At 39.8% G+C, this 18,401-nt stretch overlaps 1 protein-coding gene across 4 annotated transcripts in view; it reads right to left on the minus strand.

Moving 5' to 3' along the window:
• Nucleotides 1–18,401, minus strand: part of nfia (nuclear factor I/A) — a 205,484-nt gene that overhangs the window by 53,535 nt on the left and 133,548 nt on the right. For all 4 annotated transcript variants that reach the window (XM_016462198.1, XM_016462196.1, XM_016462195.1 and 1 more), the window contains exons 4-6: nucleotides 10,083–10,157; nucleotides 3,647–3,764; nucleotides 1,189–1,316 (exon numbers count right to left, since the gene is read on the minus strand). In XM_016462198.1, coding sequence (XP_016317684.1) covers nucleotides 1,189–1,316; nucleotides 3,647–3,764; nucleotides 10,083–10,157 — 321 coding nt within the window. The remainder of the gene's footprint in view (nucleotides 1–1,188; nucleotides 1,317–3,646; nucleotides 3,765–10,082; nucleotides 10,158–18,401) is intronic.

The raw sequence follows: 18,401 nt of genomic DNA on the forward strand, positions 1-18,401 counted from the left end.
TTATAAACTATATTACAGAAACAGTCATGAGCAGGTCTGCACTAACTCCACAGAAATCCCTGTGAATTTTTATGAAATATAAAAAAACAATCAATACAACATTACATTCAAATATGAAATATAATATTCATGTGAAATAATAACATAATAAATCATAAAGTGTAATATTATATAAAATAATATTTAATTATTTATTAATAAAATTATATTTAAACGTATATTATTGATATAAATACAAAAATATTCTATAATATAGCATACAAATTTCCCAATATTTAAATATTAGATTTTTAACTACATTTATCATGTTAAAATCCATTTACGTTTGGAATTTCACATATTTCCTCTAAAAATCTGTGGAAAGTGTAAAACCTGATTCCTCGACTTGAATCAGTCTGACAAACCTTTTCTGACTCTCTAACACTGGTACTAAACACCTGTTGGAACTTATCAAAAGTACTAAAAGAATCATTAAACGAATCATTAATGAACTAGAACCTTTAAGTGGAACTAGAATCTGAATGATTCACTGCTGGAGCTCTGTCCTGATCTGGCAGTAATATGCGACGCGTGTTTCCTCTTTATCTCTGTCCACTATGCGGCGTCTATTTCTAATATCGAGGGCATGCGTGACTTGATTGAAGACGCTTGGGAGCGGGACAGACTTACAGTCCTCTGTGCTCTGTGGCAATGCGGCGAGGTTCACAGGACACACATACACTCCAGGATGATTCAGCACTCAAACCCACATGCATACGGGACCCTTCGTACATTGTTAGCATCATTAGTAGACACATGGATATGAAGTTAAATGAGTCTGTATCTACAAGCCATCTACGGTTAACGTCTGAGATGGACTGACGGCGGAAATCTTTCGGAAAGAAAAACAAATGAGGTGCCATTTGAGTTAGAGGGTGCCATCTCCGAAATGTCATACCCGGAGAGACGGATCATAGATGCTGAAACACCCCAAAAAAACAGAAGAAGAAACAGAAATAATCCCCACACAGCTGTTGCCATCCCACAACCAGCGCACAGCACAGGATGCACACACACACACACACACACACACACACAGCACATCCGATAACTCGCTCTCCACCCGCACAACCCCACAGTGTGTGAGAGTGTGAATATGTGTGTGTGTGAGAGCGCCGGGGGAGGCTGGCTTTCAGGGTGGACGGTTACCTGGCTCTACTTCATGCCAGCTGCTGGCTTGGCTGCCACTTCCAGGCGAGCGTCCCTGACCTGGGTAGTAGGACTCCTCTCCCGGGCTGTCCACCTCATCCTCCATGCATTTGATACGCTTTGCAGAACTGTGCGACAAAAGACAGATAGAAAGAGGGTGGATGAGTAAAATCGAACACATTTCATTCTGCAAATGTATGGTTTTTTTTCTCCCAGCAATAGGGCTGGGCGATATGTCAAAAATATCTTATCGATAATCGCCTTTAAAAATACCGCGATATCCGATAATATCGTCTACGTAAGTTGTCTTGAATAAAATATTTTCTATAACCTATTTTCCGATGTTTCTCTTTCTTTTTGGCATTATCGCCTGTGTAGACATTTCATGATGGTAAGTTTAATTTCCTTAATTATAACAATTGCAGCGTTGTTTTTAAACTTGTAGTCAAGCTGTAACGTAGTTGATATTTTTCATGTATGACTAAAATCATGCAGGGATTAAAAACGAATTCTGAGCAAAGATGAATTCTATCTTTCTGGTAGCCTACTAGTTCGGAGGTCTCTTTTGGCCCATTTTTAACTAAATAAAAATAACTGCTTTATTTATTTAGAAGCAGGGTAATTTAAATGTCATTTTTGTATTGTAATTTTTATAATTTTGATTTTATTAATTAAAATACAACGCCCACAAAATAATATTCAGTGTTGGGCTGCCGAATCTCCGAACGCGTGCATGTTGAGGGGCGAGCTGAGATATAGTACTATAATGTCTTCAGTCGTTTGCAACAAAACTTTATAGTAAACATGTATTTTAATCTAAAAACATAAAAAAAACATGTATTTTATTAAAAAGATCAATAAATGTGTTAAAATGTCTTTTAACAAATTAAATTATAAAATATATGAAAATAAACTAATATCAATAAATATAAAATGTATATATAAAAATACAAAATACACAAATTCTGCCATACTAAAAACACATCTTTTATTTAAAAAATCTATATATATTTTAAAATGTTTTAATGAATTAAATCGTAAAATATATGAAAATAAATATCAATAAATACTATCTATAAATAATTGTTTAAAATTTTAGAAATGAATTCATTAATTTATTTTACATTTTGTGATATGTATTTATTGCAATATTTCATGAAATGTGTATATGATAGATAGATAGATAGACAGATGATAGATAGATAGATAGATAGATAGATAGATAGATATTTATTAATATAGCTCTAAAATGAAATAAATCAATGAAATCAATCAATAAATAACTAATTAACTGGACTTGATATAAATATACAATAAGATTGATATAAATGAATACGTAATGAATTACTTATTTACTTATCTTTATCAGTGGAAAAGTTATCTCAGAGGAGAAGAAAGTTATTATATTTCGGTACAAAATGATGAAAAACTTATTTTTAGAGTAATTAAAGACATTTTAACAAGTTAAATAGTAAAATTTGATTTTCATATGGACTATACAACATATTTATTCAAGTCAAAAAGGTGGACAGCAAAGACGTGTGCAAGCTTATTCAAACACACACACACAGACATACTACAATCTAACACACACACTGAAAAAGTGAGTCATTGGAGGCTGGCGGTCATGTGTGTGTGAGTTATCTGCTGTAAGCTGAGCTCTGACATTTATTTGTTAATGTAAGGCCTACTGGTGTTTTTCACTCATAATCGCTTAATTAGTTTCTAGCATGCAGCCACACACAGGGTCCTTATTCCAGATGTTTGCTTTGGCAGGCCTGGCTGAAGAGGCCACTGAAGCATGTGGGCAGACGCACACAAGTACACACACACAGATGTATTTGACCACATACACATGCGCTCCAAAGCTAGCGAGCTAGCGCTCTAAACTACAATTTTGTGCATCAAAAGCACCTATGATGTCCAAAAATACTCTAACGAGCACATTCTGCCATATTCAACAAATTTGTTTAACGGAAATGGCTAAAATGAACATACACATGATGATTGTTGTATTTTCAAATGCACATGTTAAATATTAGCGCAAATGTTTATGTACGTTTGTATGCTTGTGGATTTTAGGTATGCTGCGTTATGTAAAAGTGACAGCGAAATTTGGCCCATCAGTGAATTCACAGTGACCATTTATATGTTGCGTTTCAGCTGTGCACACACACACATCCAAACATACACACATCTGTCCACACACACAGGGTGCCACGCAGTGCGGTTTTACATGGGGGAGCAGTATGTGTGTGCGACTGGCCTGTAGGCTGAGCGGGTGGCAGAGGGAGAAGGTTCCAGGTGGACACACATATGCTGGAAGCTTGTGTAGCTCAGACTCCTGCAGCCTCTTCGAACGCTCAGCCAACACATCAATCTCTGCCTCGGCTGATTAATTAAGACTCAGAGTGAAGGAGAGAGAGAGTGTGTGCGTGTGTGTCTTTCCAGTGCATACCTGCTAGAAGAAGTGCTGGGTAGGGGGCGCCTCATGGCCCCAGGGCTCATACTGTAGTAGGAAGAGCTGTCCAAGTCTGCCAACGAAAAGTTGGGCCCCGTCCCTGCCGCGATGGGGGCTGCCACACACAGAAAAGAGAACAAATATCAATACCTGAGAACAAAAACAGTCTTAAGCATCACATTTTGAAGCAGTTCATCTTCATTTTCATGGCTGAAGTACAAGTAAAGTTTGAGTTGGTTCACTTGACTGCCATTTTGGCTGTAACAAGCTGACTTTTTAATTTGAAAACAGCAATAAAATCTGACAACTGTATCATAAACTGCTGATTTAGCTCACGCTATACACATTTTCATGTTAGTCCAGCTGAAAAAAAAACAGAACTATAAATAAAAAGACAAAACGATAGATAGATAGATAAAAAGATAGAACGATAGATAGAACGATACACAGAACGATAGATAGATAGATAGATAGATAGATAGATAAAAAAAGCTAATATTATGTACAATTCTTCTTCCTGTCATTCAAATTCTACTTCCTATTGGGTGTGTTCAATTAAATTCAATTCAATTCAAACTTTTTATTTTTTCAACAAAAGAAAAAAATAAGTTAACTGACATTTGCTTAACTTACTGAAACACTTGTGCTGGTAACAAAACTTTCCTCCCTGAGCGAATCGCCTCAGGCTGCAAATCCCCCCGTGCCCCTTTCTGTAGGTCATCGGTGAGCAATGCTCTATCAAACGCCTTTGTCATACAGTACATAAAGCCGTGATGCCTCTTTATATTCATGGTGACTGAGACCACTATTTTTTGATGAGGACAGCACGAATGTGTAAGAGAGCGGCGGAAGATTGTGATAGACACGGTAATGGGCTGCCTAATTAACATTGGAAGAGGACACGGCTAAAGGGGCAAGTTGGACCAAGGGAGGGAGAGAGAGCCAGTGCACTAGCCAACAGCTAAAAGTTGGACACGTAGGAAGTGAGAAAGGAAGTGCTATAATTTCTGAGTCATCTCTTAATGTTAACTTTATTTTGGAGGGGGGTGGGCGGTCCTTCGCTCTAATAGAAGTGACAGCGCGGGTTATTTATGACAAGCAGTAAAGCCGGCTGCATTTGCATGGCTAATAGTAGGATGTGAAGTAATTTGTGTGAGAGCTAACCTGGGCACCGGGCTGCAGTAACTCAGCCGTCCCTCGATGCGCACACACATACACACAAACGCGCCCTCGCGCTGAGAGTGGCCGGCCCTGCTGCTGCAGTTTGGGTAGAAAAATGACCACACTGCAGTCTGTCTGACTGGAATGGAAATCAATCATAAAGGTAATCCGCAGTCTCTACCTCTTAAAGGCTTTATCAAGTGCTTTTGCTTGGAGGATTCCAAATGAAGCCTGTGGCTATCAGGCCGGCATTGATCTCTCTCTCTCTTCTCTCCTTCCCCTTCTGTTCTCTCTCTCTCTGATCTTTACTGCTTTACCTTTCAAGTTGCTGGGCGCAAAGTACATTAGCAAAATGTTTCAATCTATTCTATTTACTTAGTGCAGAGGAATGGCAGTGCAGCCAGTGGGTTTACTTAGCTGTGCATCTGGGACAAAAAATGGGCCGCAATTCAAGTTAGCTAAACCTGACAAAAGTGGTTAACTTAATTAGTTGACTGCAAAAGAAATCTGCCTAAAAATAGTCAAAAACGACATAAAATTTAAAAAAATGTATATCTCCAATATTGACCGTTAACTGATGTGGTACCAATATATCGTCCATCGCTGCAATTTAACCCTCTGGGGTCAAAGTCCGCACTGGTGTGTTTTGTCACTTTCTTTTCTTGATGACTGCGAAAAGAACTAAAAATACTCTGTCATCTTCTAAACATATAGTAAGTTTTGTAGAAAGCAAGGTAAAAGTATTGTAAAAGAGAACCAGGCAAACAGGTTTCAGACTAGAGGCCGCCAAGTTACGGGAAGTTTGTTGTCAGACAGCAAAGTGACCGAGTCTACTGGATGTGTTGGAGGTTTTTTGGTGTAGTCTCTTGTCTCAAGGGTTGACAATCCCTCTTAACATACACACACACAGACATACTCCTCCCCTTCACCCAAACACTGGCCGCTAAAGCATCTACAAAAGCTGGGGAGGCTATTCATTTGAAAAGAGCAGGGGGAGGAGGAAGAGAAAGAGAGAGGAGAAAAAAAATCGGCTTTTGTTCAGGCCGGATTTTCAAATTGAAGCATTTGACAACAAAGGCAGCAGAAATCAACTTCAAAACCCTGGACGTCTGTTCACCCCGTCTTCCCCCCGCCTTACTCCTCATCGCTTTATTGAGCGAGAGGACCGTGGCGTGATGGGATCTCATCTAGAGCTGGTCTGAAGTTGGTGAGCTTTGACAGGTCTTCGTTGGGGTTTTCTGCTGGATCAGCTCCTGTGAGGATATAGACCTACAGCATAGGTCCAGAGTTCTCAGTCTGGAGAAGAGGGTTCGCATGGGGCTAGACCTTACACCTTCACTGTGTAGTTTCCCATCAAGCCAAATGAGAAGAGAAGGCAGAAGGAACTTCGCTGGTGAAGTCCGCATGTCGGTGTCCAGTTGAGGAAGGTCAAGAAGTAGTCCTGGACTCAGCATATTACTACTCCTGGTAAAAACACTGTGAAGAACAGCTGATAATCAGCAGGTTGCTGGTTTACCACCTTGCTGGTTTGACTTGAAGAATTAGTTCACCCAAAAATCACATAATTTCCTCACCTTTCTTTCAAGTCATTCCAAACCTGTAGCTGGATGAAAAACTAGACATTTCTTCAGCATATCTTTTTTGGTGTTCTACAGAAGAAACAAATGTTTGGATTGACACAAGCGTGAGGAAATTTTAACAAAATCAACATATTGGTGGCATTCCTACTTTTACAGCATATGTATTTTTATTATAGTGAAAATGTAGGCCATTTTATGGCAAGCTACTGTTGATAAGATTCAAGCCTCATGTGCGCATTTCACTGCAGATGGCACTGCCCACTGGCAGGCTTTGGCCCAGTGTTGGCACAGTGTTGACAAGACTGGTGGGCGTAACCCCACCAGTGCTGCTCGGCAGTGTCTCTGCCACAGCGGCCTGCTCTCCTACTCCATAATTCATCCGCTCCCCCTGTTCGGTCATATGGCTAAATGGTGTGTGCCAGTGCCCGGCCTTCACCCAGGGATTTCCAGGTGTCTCTGCCCCTGGATCATGCTGCCTTGCTGCTTGCCAACATTTCTGCGAGGCTCTTGCAGGTGGACTAATAACAATAACCTCATCCTAATCCTGTATCCTCTCCTGTCTCTTCTGTAGCCCTCGCAATCTCCTCTGGAGAGGCTCTGAGTGGGCGGCAGCAACAGAAAAACTGGCTCACGTACAAGTCCTCTTGCTCACCTGAGCTTGATGGCGTGCCAAGCTGTGGCGTGACAGTGTCCGACTTCATACGGGGGCCAGCTGTAGAGAAAAACAAACTCGTGGCTCTTCTCGGGAACGTTTACGAACCCTGCAAGACTCGAGAAAGTAGAAGGGAATAGCTGATGAAGGAGGAGCAGGGGAGGGAGGAGGATATGGAAAGGCGGACCCAATCTCCGAAATTACCCCAGCTTGGTATCGACTGGCCAATTATGCTGAGTTCCATTTACAAAAATTTAGCTGTAGCAGCTAACTTTATGGAGACTTTCATTTCGCTCTCCCCCACTACCGACAGCCCCTCCTCCTCTCTCTCGTTCTCTTCCTCTCCTTTTTTGTGTGGTGCTTTAATAGGATATTGATCGACAGAAGCAGATTCGATTGGGCTGCCACTGAATTGTGTAATGGGTGCACAAAGCCAAGGTCATAGTGTATAGTCAGGGAAGAGCTAAGGCAGCCCGTTGTCCATTCAATATCACGACCTTTCATCTTCCGAACGGGCACGAGCCTGCACTCAACCCCTTAAATAAATCTGCCAGACGCTCCAACACAGAAGCTCCATCGGAACTCCTCTGGGCAATTCACACGCCACTTCAGTACACCAGATTACCCTCTTTTACCCATCTTCCAATCAACATCTCGGTGCCTTCCACAAGAAGCTACCAAAGTCATGAGTGTGCATGCATACAGCACTTTAATTCACAGTCACTCTATAGGGAGCAATCCTGTTAGAGGACTTATGCTAACTGTGGGCTTTGCTGACTGCTGAACTTCTTAGATTGTATTGCCCATTAAGGAAGGAAAGTGGTTGACGCAGGAGGGTGAGATTTTGTCAAATCTCCGTTCCGTAGAGAGTGGAAGACGAGGTGAAGGAGTTTTAAAGATGCCCCGCCAGGTGACCAGTGGACTATTGTTGCGGATTATCGCAAAATTCAAAATTGAAGAACTGGCTCAATTTCAATTCATGAGTGTGAATTTTAATGAATTGGCCAAGTCTCAGAAACTTGAATTGGGGATTTATAGAATTGAAAGATATTCAACAAAGGAGATGCATTCTGGAAAATCTATCTATCTAGACATTTTTAAAACTTTCAAGCAAGCCAGCATTCAACTTGTTGAGAACTTTTGCGGAAAGGGTAAACGTCACTAAAATCCTCTTCCTGTTCAACTTCCGTTGGGGCTCAAGAGTAATATGCTCTACAGACCAACATTGGCAACCCCCTGCCGACTAAGAGCCACTGGACTGTGGAGAGGAGAGAAGAATAAAGAGAACGATAGAAAAAAGAGAGCAGAACACTTTGATTTGAATTGAACATCCAGCATATGCCACCCAGCATTTGCTTTTCTTCTCAGTGTGTCACAGATGTTAGGATAAAAGCCGATCTCTCCGCAGAGCTGGATCAATTATGCATATTCCTTAATCTTGTTACCATCATACGCCAGGAGTTCTGATGCAGCACAGTACTGGCTGAGTTTTAATATCTCTGTCTTCCTCTCTCTCCTGATACCTTTCATCATTTTCCGCATCCTTTTGCATCGCCTCACACACGCATGCTGGACTCACGTTGACCTGTATGTTTCCTTCCGCCCGTCTGCTGTCACGTCGCCAGAATGTGGTGGCACCCAAATGTTTGTTCTCTCCAGACGCTGTCTTTGCATTGGCAGGCACTTTGAGGGTTTTTGAAGGCAGACTGCGAGGTGAGACCACGGTGGGCTCTTTGCCCAGGCCCCACGACACCCTCTTCTCCTCTCCTTCGTTCACAAGGTGTGTGATCAATGCACCTTTGATCAGAAGGCTCCAGCGAGTGCTGACAGGCGCTTTGGATCGGCTATTGTTAGCGGGTATCGACAGGCACGTATGGATCGCGCTGCGCTCTGTCACTCTCCACCGTGAACGTCTGCAATTTTTAAAGGTCACGTTTTTTACTCCCATCCCATCCTCCCAGCCTCCTCTGGAAAGTCTACTTTTCTTCTTCTGCATTCTGCCTTATTGCTCTATCAATCTGGGAATGACTCGATTGTTTCCTCAAGTTGTGAAAATTCTCGCTATCTTCTCTTTATTAATAAATTTGAACACCAAACATTTAACTTCTGTAAAACTGCATCTGCAATAAAAGTACAACTTATTTAGGGAAAACAGCTTATAAAAGAAACACTGTCTAAAAAAGACTGCACAAAAAACTTTAAGAGAGTACAAGTACTGTTGAACCGCACTGCAATGAAGCACTTTCAGCTGACTGCTGCATTTTGCTGGCGTTTCGATTTCTAATGAGTGGAGGGATAGTGGATTCAGCCCATTGTTCTGAAAACAGCGCTGAGAAACCAGAGAAGCTTTCCTCCAGCACACTGGTTAATCACTAGCTTCATCCTACCTTTGGGCTGAATTTAAGGTGCTTGAACTAGGATGCTTCAGATGTTGCGGTTTTTTTGTGCTGCTGGCCTTTATATACTAGGGTGTAACAAGTCTAAGAAAACTTATGGCACTAAATCATGCCACGTTTAAGGTTGTGTAAGGGTCACAATCTTAAACGTGGATCGTAAGAAATCTTTAAATGACGATACATTTATATGAGAATCAACACTGCATATTAAGTCTTGTTTTCAAATAATGTATCATTAATATATATATCGGCCAGTGACACTTATTAATTTTTGTTAATAAAAAAGTTATGTAACATTAAGTTAATGTTAAGTTAAATAATTAAATATTATTACTTAATAAATATATATTTTTTAGGGGGAGTTGCACCACATTACGTTTATTTTATTCAGAATTTAAAAATATGTTCATGAAATATGTTCATCACTTATTAACTGCATTTTTAATATATTTTTGGTGGCATGTCAATGACCCATATTTTTAAAACTACACTCATATTAAAGACATACTGAATGGAAAAAGGTATTAATATCTCATGCATTGTTGCTTCTTGACTAAATTTATCCCGTTTTAAGGACTTTCTGATAACTGTAAAATAAGCCCAAAAAGTTTTTTGCAGTGGGCAGGGAGTTGTAGAGATCTTACTCTGTGAGACTCGCACAAGCTCAGAGACGGTGAAGACACCTGATGTGACGAAACTGTCCTGGAAGCCAAGGTGCCCTAAAAGAAAAAATAGAAAAAAAAAAGAGTAGAAAAACTGTTATTGGAATGAACATGACAAAATACAGAGGAATGGCAGCGTTTATGCCAACAACACACTCACACACACACACACACACAGTCCCAGTGGGGAAGGGAATATGGAGTATTTAGAGTGACACTGAGGGTAGAGAACATCTGGATTTGGTCCCATGAGTGTCTGCAGTACTGTGGGGCAGAAGCTCTTTGCAGTGCGGCGCACACACATAAACAAGGAGCTACATAGGAAAGCATGATTATATATGTTTTTACATATGATGTATGGTGAAATTTCAGTCTAAATTTCACATTCTTTGTGCAGCAGGCAGAAATCAGTTGCCTCTTCCAGCAGACAGACAGACCACAATTACTGTGTTCATTGTGCTGACTACGGCTGACCCAGGACCTGCCACACATCCTGCGGGCTGCTGCTGTGCTGGAGGAGCCCATATCAGCCTCAGATCCAACTACAGACAACAAGACGTCCCTAAACTTACTACCATCCAACACCACAGAATCAAAACATGCAGTCAGTGTGGACTGCATTTCCCATAATGACCATATCTTACATATTGTGTGAAAAACTGCTGATATGGCAAGATTAATCATCACAAGTTAGACATAATCTTATGATTATGGTACATACATAATGCACTAGTTTAGAAGTTAAAGGGGTCATATGATGCGATTTCAATTTTTCCTTTCTCTTTGGAGCGTTACAAGCTCTTGGTGCATAAAGAAGATCTGTAAAGTTGCAAAGACTAAAGTCTCAAATCCAAAGAGATATTCTTTATAAAAGTTAAGAGTCAGCCATGCCTACCTAAAACGGCTCGTTCTAACACACCCCCACATATGTACATCATGATGTGGGAAGATTTGCATAACGCCGCCCAAATGTTCACGCAAAGAAAGAAGGCGTAACTTTTATTCTTGCTGTAGTATTGTTGTTGCCGCCGCCATGTCGTGAAGGCGCTGTGTGTTTCGTTGGGAAAGCGAAACTACTTTGTTTGGCCTTCCAAAAGAGGACGATATCTGCTTCGTCATGCCTGGAGTTGATCCGTGCTGGTATTCTATTTGTCCTCACTCAACAAAAATTAGCATAAAACAAACAAATTATTGCATTACAAATTATAAACAACATTTTTTTTAATAAATGGCAAGCCTAAACTAATTTATTTAGAGTGAAACTGAAACTATATAAAATATATATAAGTACATTTTTAGAAAACAAAAAATAGCATGTATATATTAATTATATATTCATTTTTGAATAATTTCAAATGTTCTTGATAATTTCTGCTGTGACAAAAAAAGCTAGTTTTTATTTAAACTTATTACATCCTCAATGACAAGAACAAGAACTCGGCAAATGATCAAACTCAACACCAGCTCACATTATGTAAATAAATGCAAAACATAAGAATCTTAAAAGTTTTATTTACAAGACACTGCATTGCTCGCCTAGGTTCCTTCTCCAGAGAAAAAATATATATGTATAGAGGGGGGTGACAAGACGAATCTCAAGAAGAAGTGATGTAGCTATTAAACGACTTCCTGCGCTGCTCGGTGGCTGGCGAGCTATAAAACCAACAATAGAAATGAGTTTAGTCTTGACTGGCTGGATGAGGAGACGTATAGCATGGACAAGCAGAATAATAAATAATAAAAACAGAGAGAGAGAAGAGAAGGAGAGAGAGGGACAGAGGGAGGGGTAATATCTATGGCTCATTGCAAGAGAAAGTGCTGACATGAGCTAAAAGACTGCAGACCCGGAGAGCATTCCTGCACAGATGCCCCTGAGATTGAGAAGAAGTGAGATAGAGTTTGTTCGGGGAGGTATCAGAAGGAGGGGAGACGTATGTTAGAGGGCATGTGGCAGGAAGTCAAGGTAGATTACAAAATGACAAAGCGACAAGAACAGTGGACAACAGGGTCGAGAGCGAGAAAGGCAAAAAGTCAAAATTTCCACACAGCTGTACATACTGTGAAACAACAATAATACCGAGCACAAGTGAGGTGCACCATTACTTGGAAAATAGAGGGATGACGCAATGGAGCTGAGGAGGGAGAGAGCGGGCGAGCGAAGGAACCTTCGTCACTAGAATTCCAGTATAGGGAGCATATGCACCCGGAGTTCAGCGAGGGCATTTCCATGAGTGCCTCATATAGGGAGACAGGGGCGAGGGAAGGGGCAGGGCTTCTATATCTCAACACGGATAATCACTCCCAGCTGTGTCCACTGTAGCACCGCATACACATGTAGGGAGGGGCCAGGGTTCGCCTTTCACAGCAGCACCGAGACCTCAACAAGCCTCCAGCACAGCAACAAGAGTGCCGTGTGGAACTGCACTGGGCCTCGGGACACTATATCTGGGTAGTTGACAAACACCAACTGTTTTATTGAACATCAAGACTTTAGGTGAATGTATCAAGGATATTGTGTATATTTTAGGTGCTTTGGCCATTATCCCACTTTTTAACGAACTTTTTGCTTCTTTAAACGAGTAAACAAAAATATACAAAGAGGTCTTGTTTTTAGTTGATTAGTAAGTGAAAACTGATTTTGAAAACTATGTTATGTACCAGAATAGAGCCATGTGACGTAAATGAGAGTAAGCCATAACAATAGTTAAATTGCTATTTGTGTAAACTGCCATTGGTGGCCTTGGTGATGTCAGCAGAGATGGAAAGTCGTTTAAGGGGCGGAGCAAGTTACTTAAATCTGATTAAGAATTACGAAGAGTGTTTTGTTTTTTCCTCAGAATAACATGCACTGATCAGGAATGTGTATTAAGAAATCCGGAATGAGTAAAACATGATATTCAATGAGAAAAAAGGGACGGTGCTTGATTTTAATCGATCAGTAAATGATTGGATTGTGAAAACTGTGTGTTAAGTACCAGAATGGAGTCATGTGACATGAATGAGAGTTAGCAAAAACAACGGTTAAATTGCTATTTGTGTAAACTGCCATTGACCTTGATGACGTCATCAGAGATGGAAAGTCGTTTAAGAGGCAGAGCAAGTTACTTAATTCTGATTAAGAATTACGAAGAGTGTTTTTTCCCCTCAGAATAACAAGCACTGATCAGGAGTGTGAATTAAGAAAGCAGGAATGAGTAAAACATGACATTCAACGAGAAAAAAGGGGTGGGCCTTGATTTTTTTGGTCAGGAAGTGATTGGATAGAACAATGATTTGCTAAAACAATGGTTGAATTGCTATCTGTTTATATTATCTAATACAACACACGACCTTGGCGATACCATCAGAGACTAGAAGTTGTTTAAGAGGCTGAGCACGTTGATGATTGGATAGTGAATAGGGCTGCATTATATTGGAACTCACATTGCGATATTTTGTTTTTCTGCGATATATATTGCGATATGAAAAAAAAAATCACTTGAATAGCACTATTTGGAAAAAAAATCAATGATTGGGGTGATTTTGTAGGTGAGTAAATCAGCATAGAAAATAAACAAATTACAAGCATAGATAAATAAAACAAAGATACAAATGAACGGTGCTTTACTTTTTTCAGGTAAGTCTAACAGTATTCAGGTACAGAAACTGAATAATCAAATGTAAAATATCACGGCAAAGTCTTCACTGTATAAATTAAATCTAAAGCTACAAAATTTTCTCACACATCCATTTTCTTTCACAATTGTTTACCTTCACCTAAGCCATAAGCAACTGTGTTTACAAGGATACTTGCAGAGGCATGCATTTTGACGTAATTTCGCGCGTATGTGTCATTAATAGACGCAGAAGTGAACGGAATTCAGAGTTCACGTGCATCTGCGCGGCTCTCACTGTGTCTACACTGGATGTGAGCTGCGCAGCGCGATGCGACAAAAATACTGTAGAACCCATTATAATCAGTGATGCTGTCTACACTGGATGCGGCGCGACACATGACAAATCCTCGACAGTAAACTGATGCCACGTTCTATTTATGACGTACTGACATACAGTTCAAATGATTTGCAAAGGTCGCTTTGTCGCGTCCAGTGTAGACAGACTTTAGCTGTGGCGCGGGGCGGCACGACACAACAGATGTCGCATCCGGTGACACAGTGTCTGTGTGTGAGCAAAGAAAACGATCAGTATAAATATAACGGTCAGTATACTAAACATCGCATATCCTGCGATGTGACTATCGCGAATGCGCACATCGCGATATCGATGCTGAAACGATATATCGTGCAGCCCTAATAGTGAAGTGTCCGTTACATACCAGATGTAAGTAAAAAGAGTCAAATTTGATTGTTATTGTCTTTAAATCAAAGTACAGACATTTCATATGGTCCGTCAATTACTAATTTTATCACCAACAACATGTATAACGCACAATAACAAGAAAAATCTCTTTTCAAATGGTCTTAGATGAAGTATCCACAGCTTGACATTTGACAAATACCCATAAACAAGCCTCACAAGAGGCAGTAAACAACTGTTCTAACCGTTTTTACTAGCTTCTTATCAAATGTCTCTCACATTCTTTTCCATTTTCTTGCGCTCTCTGTTATGATTTCTCATCTCCCCTCTCTCTTTCTCCTGGGCTTGTAAAGGAGAGGATATCCTCTGGCCTTATCTAATAGTCTGTGGATTGTGCATCGGCTGCCCCGTCCCAGAAAGGCAGAAGCCCGCTTTGTGAAAGTGCATGCAGCATGGAGCACAAGGGTCAAGGTTTACCAGCCAAAACAAACCATGGGAAAAAAAAAAACGTTGGTCATGTTTTCCTGCATCGGGGATGAGAGGGAGACAGAAATAAGGGAGAAATAGAGGTGGTGACAGGGATAAGGTGGAAATGTGTGATATGTCTGACAGTATTTAACAGGCAGTGAAAGGAGTCAGTGGTCTTTAAAGGGATAGCTCACTCTAAATAAAAATTCTGTCATCATTTACTCACCCTCATGTCATTTCAAACCCATATGACTGTCCTTCTTCCATGCAAGCAAATATATATTTTAAATAAATATATCTTATAAATTCATATATTATATATTAATATTAATTTAGTTTGTAAATAATTTAATTTAATATAAATGTTATATGATATTTATGTGCTAATACACACACACACAAGCTAAAATATGATAACACTGATATAAATATATATAGTATATATATATATATATATATATATATATATATACATAATATATACATAAGTTACATAAAAACGACAGGTTTGATGTCCTTATTAATAAACATACAAAAAATCGTTCGTCGCTTGAATTAGGAATAAGCACTCGCTTTATAAGGAATACGCCGACACGCTGCTAGATAACTAAACCAGTATATACATACACACATACATTCACACACACACACAATAAATAAATATATAAAAAACTGTTATCATATATTTAATTTCATCAAATGGAAAAGAACAATGAAAGTAGGGATGCACCGGATTTTTTGGAGCCGATACAGATACCGATTTTAACAATCACTTATTAGCCGATTCCGATTCCGATACCGATATTTGTCACTTCCTCTCTTATTTGAAATTTTGGCATCAAAATAGATAGTATTTTGATCATGTTTTAAATCAGCAAAGTTCAAAAACACCTGCATTAAATTATACTAGCAGTTTTATTGCTGCATCAAATAATTTCTAATGAACATGGATTGGATCCATTTAACATTCAGCAGGCCTACATAAATACAACAGAACAAAGATACATATTAAATAAACAGTGCTTTTTAGGTAGGTTTAACAGTTTTCAGGTACAGAAATAAAGTAAACAAATGTCAAATAACACTTTACTGTATAAATTAGGGCTGCACGATATATCGAAAATATCGGAATATCGCAAATGTAAATATCGCGATATGCATATCGCAAGGACGTGCGTTATCTGAATAATTTTAATAATAGGCTACTTAAATCAAAACGTTGCAAAAGGTCAAAGTTTTAGTTTGACGCATCTTTCTTTTTTTTACTGACTGTTCACTTGCCTTTAATCATGTTTGAACTTTCTCAGACTATATTTTTTGCTGTGGTATATGAAGAAGTACTTAAAGTGTATGGAAATCAAAGTCACAATGATATAAATTTAGTGTCATTCACATTGATGTTAAAATTACATTTTCTGATTTGTGACAAATTTTTATGCACTGCTAAAACACTGCTGGTCACTTTCAGAAGTTGTAGTGATTCTTCTGTCAGTTTATTAAGCACCCCCCGAAAAGGCATGAGATCTGTACATATTTGTTTACTGTTAGTTGTAATAAGTGTTTTGTGTAATTCGCTGTATGCTGATGATAACGCAACTGAGAGAGAGAGTTTAATGTACACTTCTCGTGCTGCGTTTTGTTTAGCTCTTATGGTGATTTTTTTGGAGTGAAAAAGGACGCAATAAACTTAATAAAACATCAGTAAAGTTTTGGTCATCATTCAAATACACTTAGGAAAGTTACAAAAGTTATTTAGTCAAGAATAGTGTGCAATCTTTTGTCCTTTGTTATTTGATTAGCATTAAAGTGCAGACAGCAGCGCTAGGATTATGCAACAGGCATTATACAGCTCAGTGCCTTCACGCAGTTAATTAATAAACCATCGGTTTGTTATATCGGCCTTTTTCCTTATATAGCCGATATGTCGATGGTTGTAAATTGAGGAAAAATCGTCCGATAAATATCGGCGGCCGATACATCGGTGCATCTCTAAATGAAAGTATTGTGAAATTTCTCCTTTAGTAATTTTTTTGGTGAACTATCCCTTTAAGAATCAGTGAAATAAAGTCTCAGGTCTTCAAGTAAAATTTGGATACATTGTTTTTAGATCCAGCATATCAAAAGCTGCTGATCTGAGACCAGTTTTGTGAATTAAAAAGAATGAAACCAGGGTTCTCAGAGTTCTGGGACTGGCCTGTACTGCTTCGGATCAAAACTGAAAATAATCTGAAGATCATGGACGACAGATACAGATACCAGATGGAACGAATTTGTACGGGAGAGAAAATATGAAAAAAAAAAAAAAAAGACATTAGCGGAGTGATTATGTACAGCCTATATCGGCACAACTCAGGGGTGATCTTCGGTTCACGACGAGAGAGAGATGAAAAGATAATATCAGCTACATGCAGGATGAGAGAGATGAACACGCTCATCTGTCTGTATCCTCTAATCTGAGTAAACAGGGCGATGTTGGTGTCACACACAAGGGCGTGGAAATAATAGCTCAAGCTTCGCAGCGCACATCTGCGATAATCTTTAAGTTAGGAGGAAAATATGCCTTATAATCCAGTGTTGAGGGACGCGCACGTAACGGAGCTCCAGGGGGGTTGAGGGAGGATAAAACAGGACTTTTCGACATCATTCTCTGTTTAAACTCAAGCAAACAGGGGACTGTTTCCATTCAATCATCGTGTTTATGTTTTCTCAAACTGTAAATAAGTCGACACAGACTGTTTCATTGTCCGCTAATAATTTGTAAACACGCACAAAATCAGCAGAATTGCTGCTCTGTGTTTGTTTTAAAAGAGCCCGTTTAGAACAATTCTCCGTCTGCCCTGGAAACATGCCACTTTTCGCACAAGTTTACATGGACGCAATCCTCTTAAGAGTAATCACCCACCTCTGGCTTATACTAACACACTCACGCTAATCTTCTCAGAGGAGAGAGCGAGTCCCGGAGCTTCGACGACGTGAAAAATTCGCAAACTAGTGCTCAACTAGCTAACAAGAACTACAAAGTGACGTGACATGTGGCCAAGTATGGTAATCCATACTCGGAATTAGTGCTCTGCATTTATCCCATCCAAAGTGCACACACACAGCAGTGAACACACACACACACACACACCGTGAACACACACCCGGAGCAGTGGGCAGCCATTTTTTGCTGCGGCGCCCGAGGAGCAGTTGGGGGTTCGGCGCCTTGCTCAAGGGCACCTCAGTCATGTTATTGAAGGTGGGAGAAAGCACTATAGGGCTGAACGATTAATTGCATTTGCGATAATATCGCGATATGAAAAAACGTGATTTTTCGATCGCAGCAAAGAGACTGTTGCAAATCATTTGAACTTTGTGTCAGTACGTCATAAATAGAACAAGGCATCAGTTTAGTGTCGCGTTGCATCCAGTGTAGACAGCGTCACTGATTATAATGGTTCTACTGTATTTTGCCGCTCACGTCCGGTGTAGACACAGTGTTTAATGTCGTTGGTGAGGAGGAAAGCCTGTGTGTGTCCTATGCCTTAGCGGACAGCA

The sequence above is a fragment of the Sinocyclocheilus anshuiensis genome, unplaced genomic scaffold (genome assembly GCF_001515605.1).
Source record: "Sinocyclocheilus anshuiensis isolate Anshui unplaced genomic scaffold, SAMN03320099.WGS_v1.1 scaffold560, whole genome shotgun sequence".
Lineage (NCBI taxonomy): Eukaryota > Metazoa > Chordata > Actinopteri > Cypriniformes > Cyprinidae > Sinocyclocheilus > Sinocyclocheilus anshuiensis.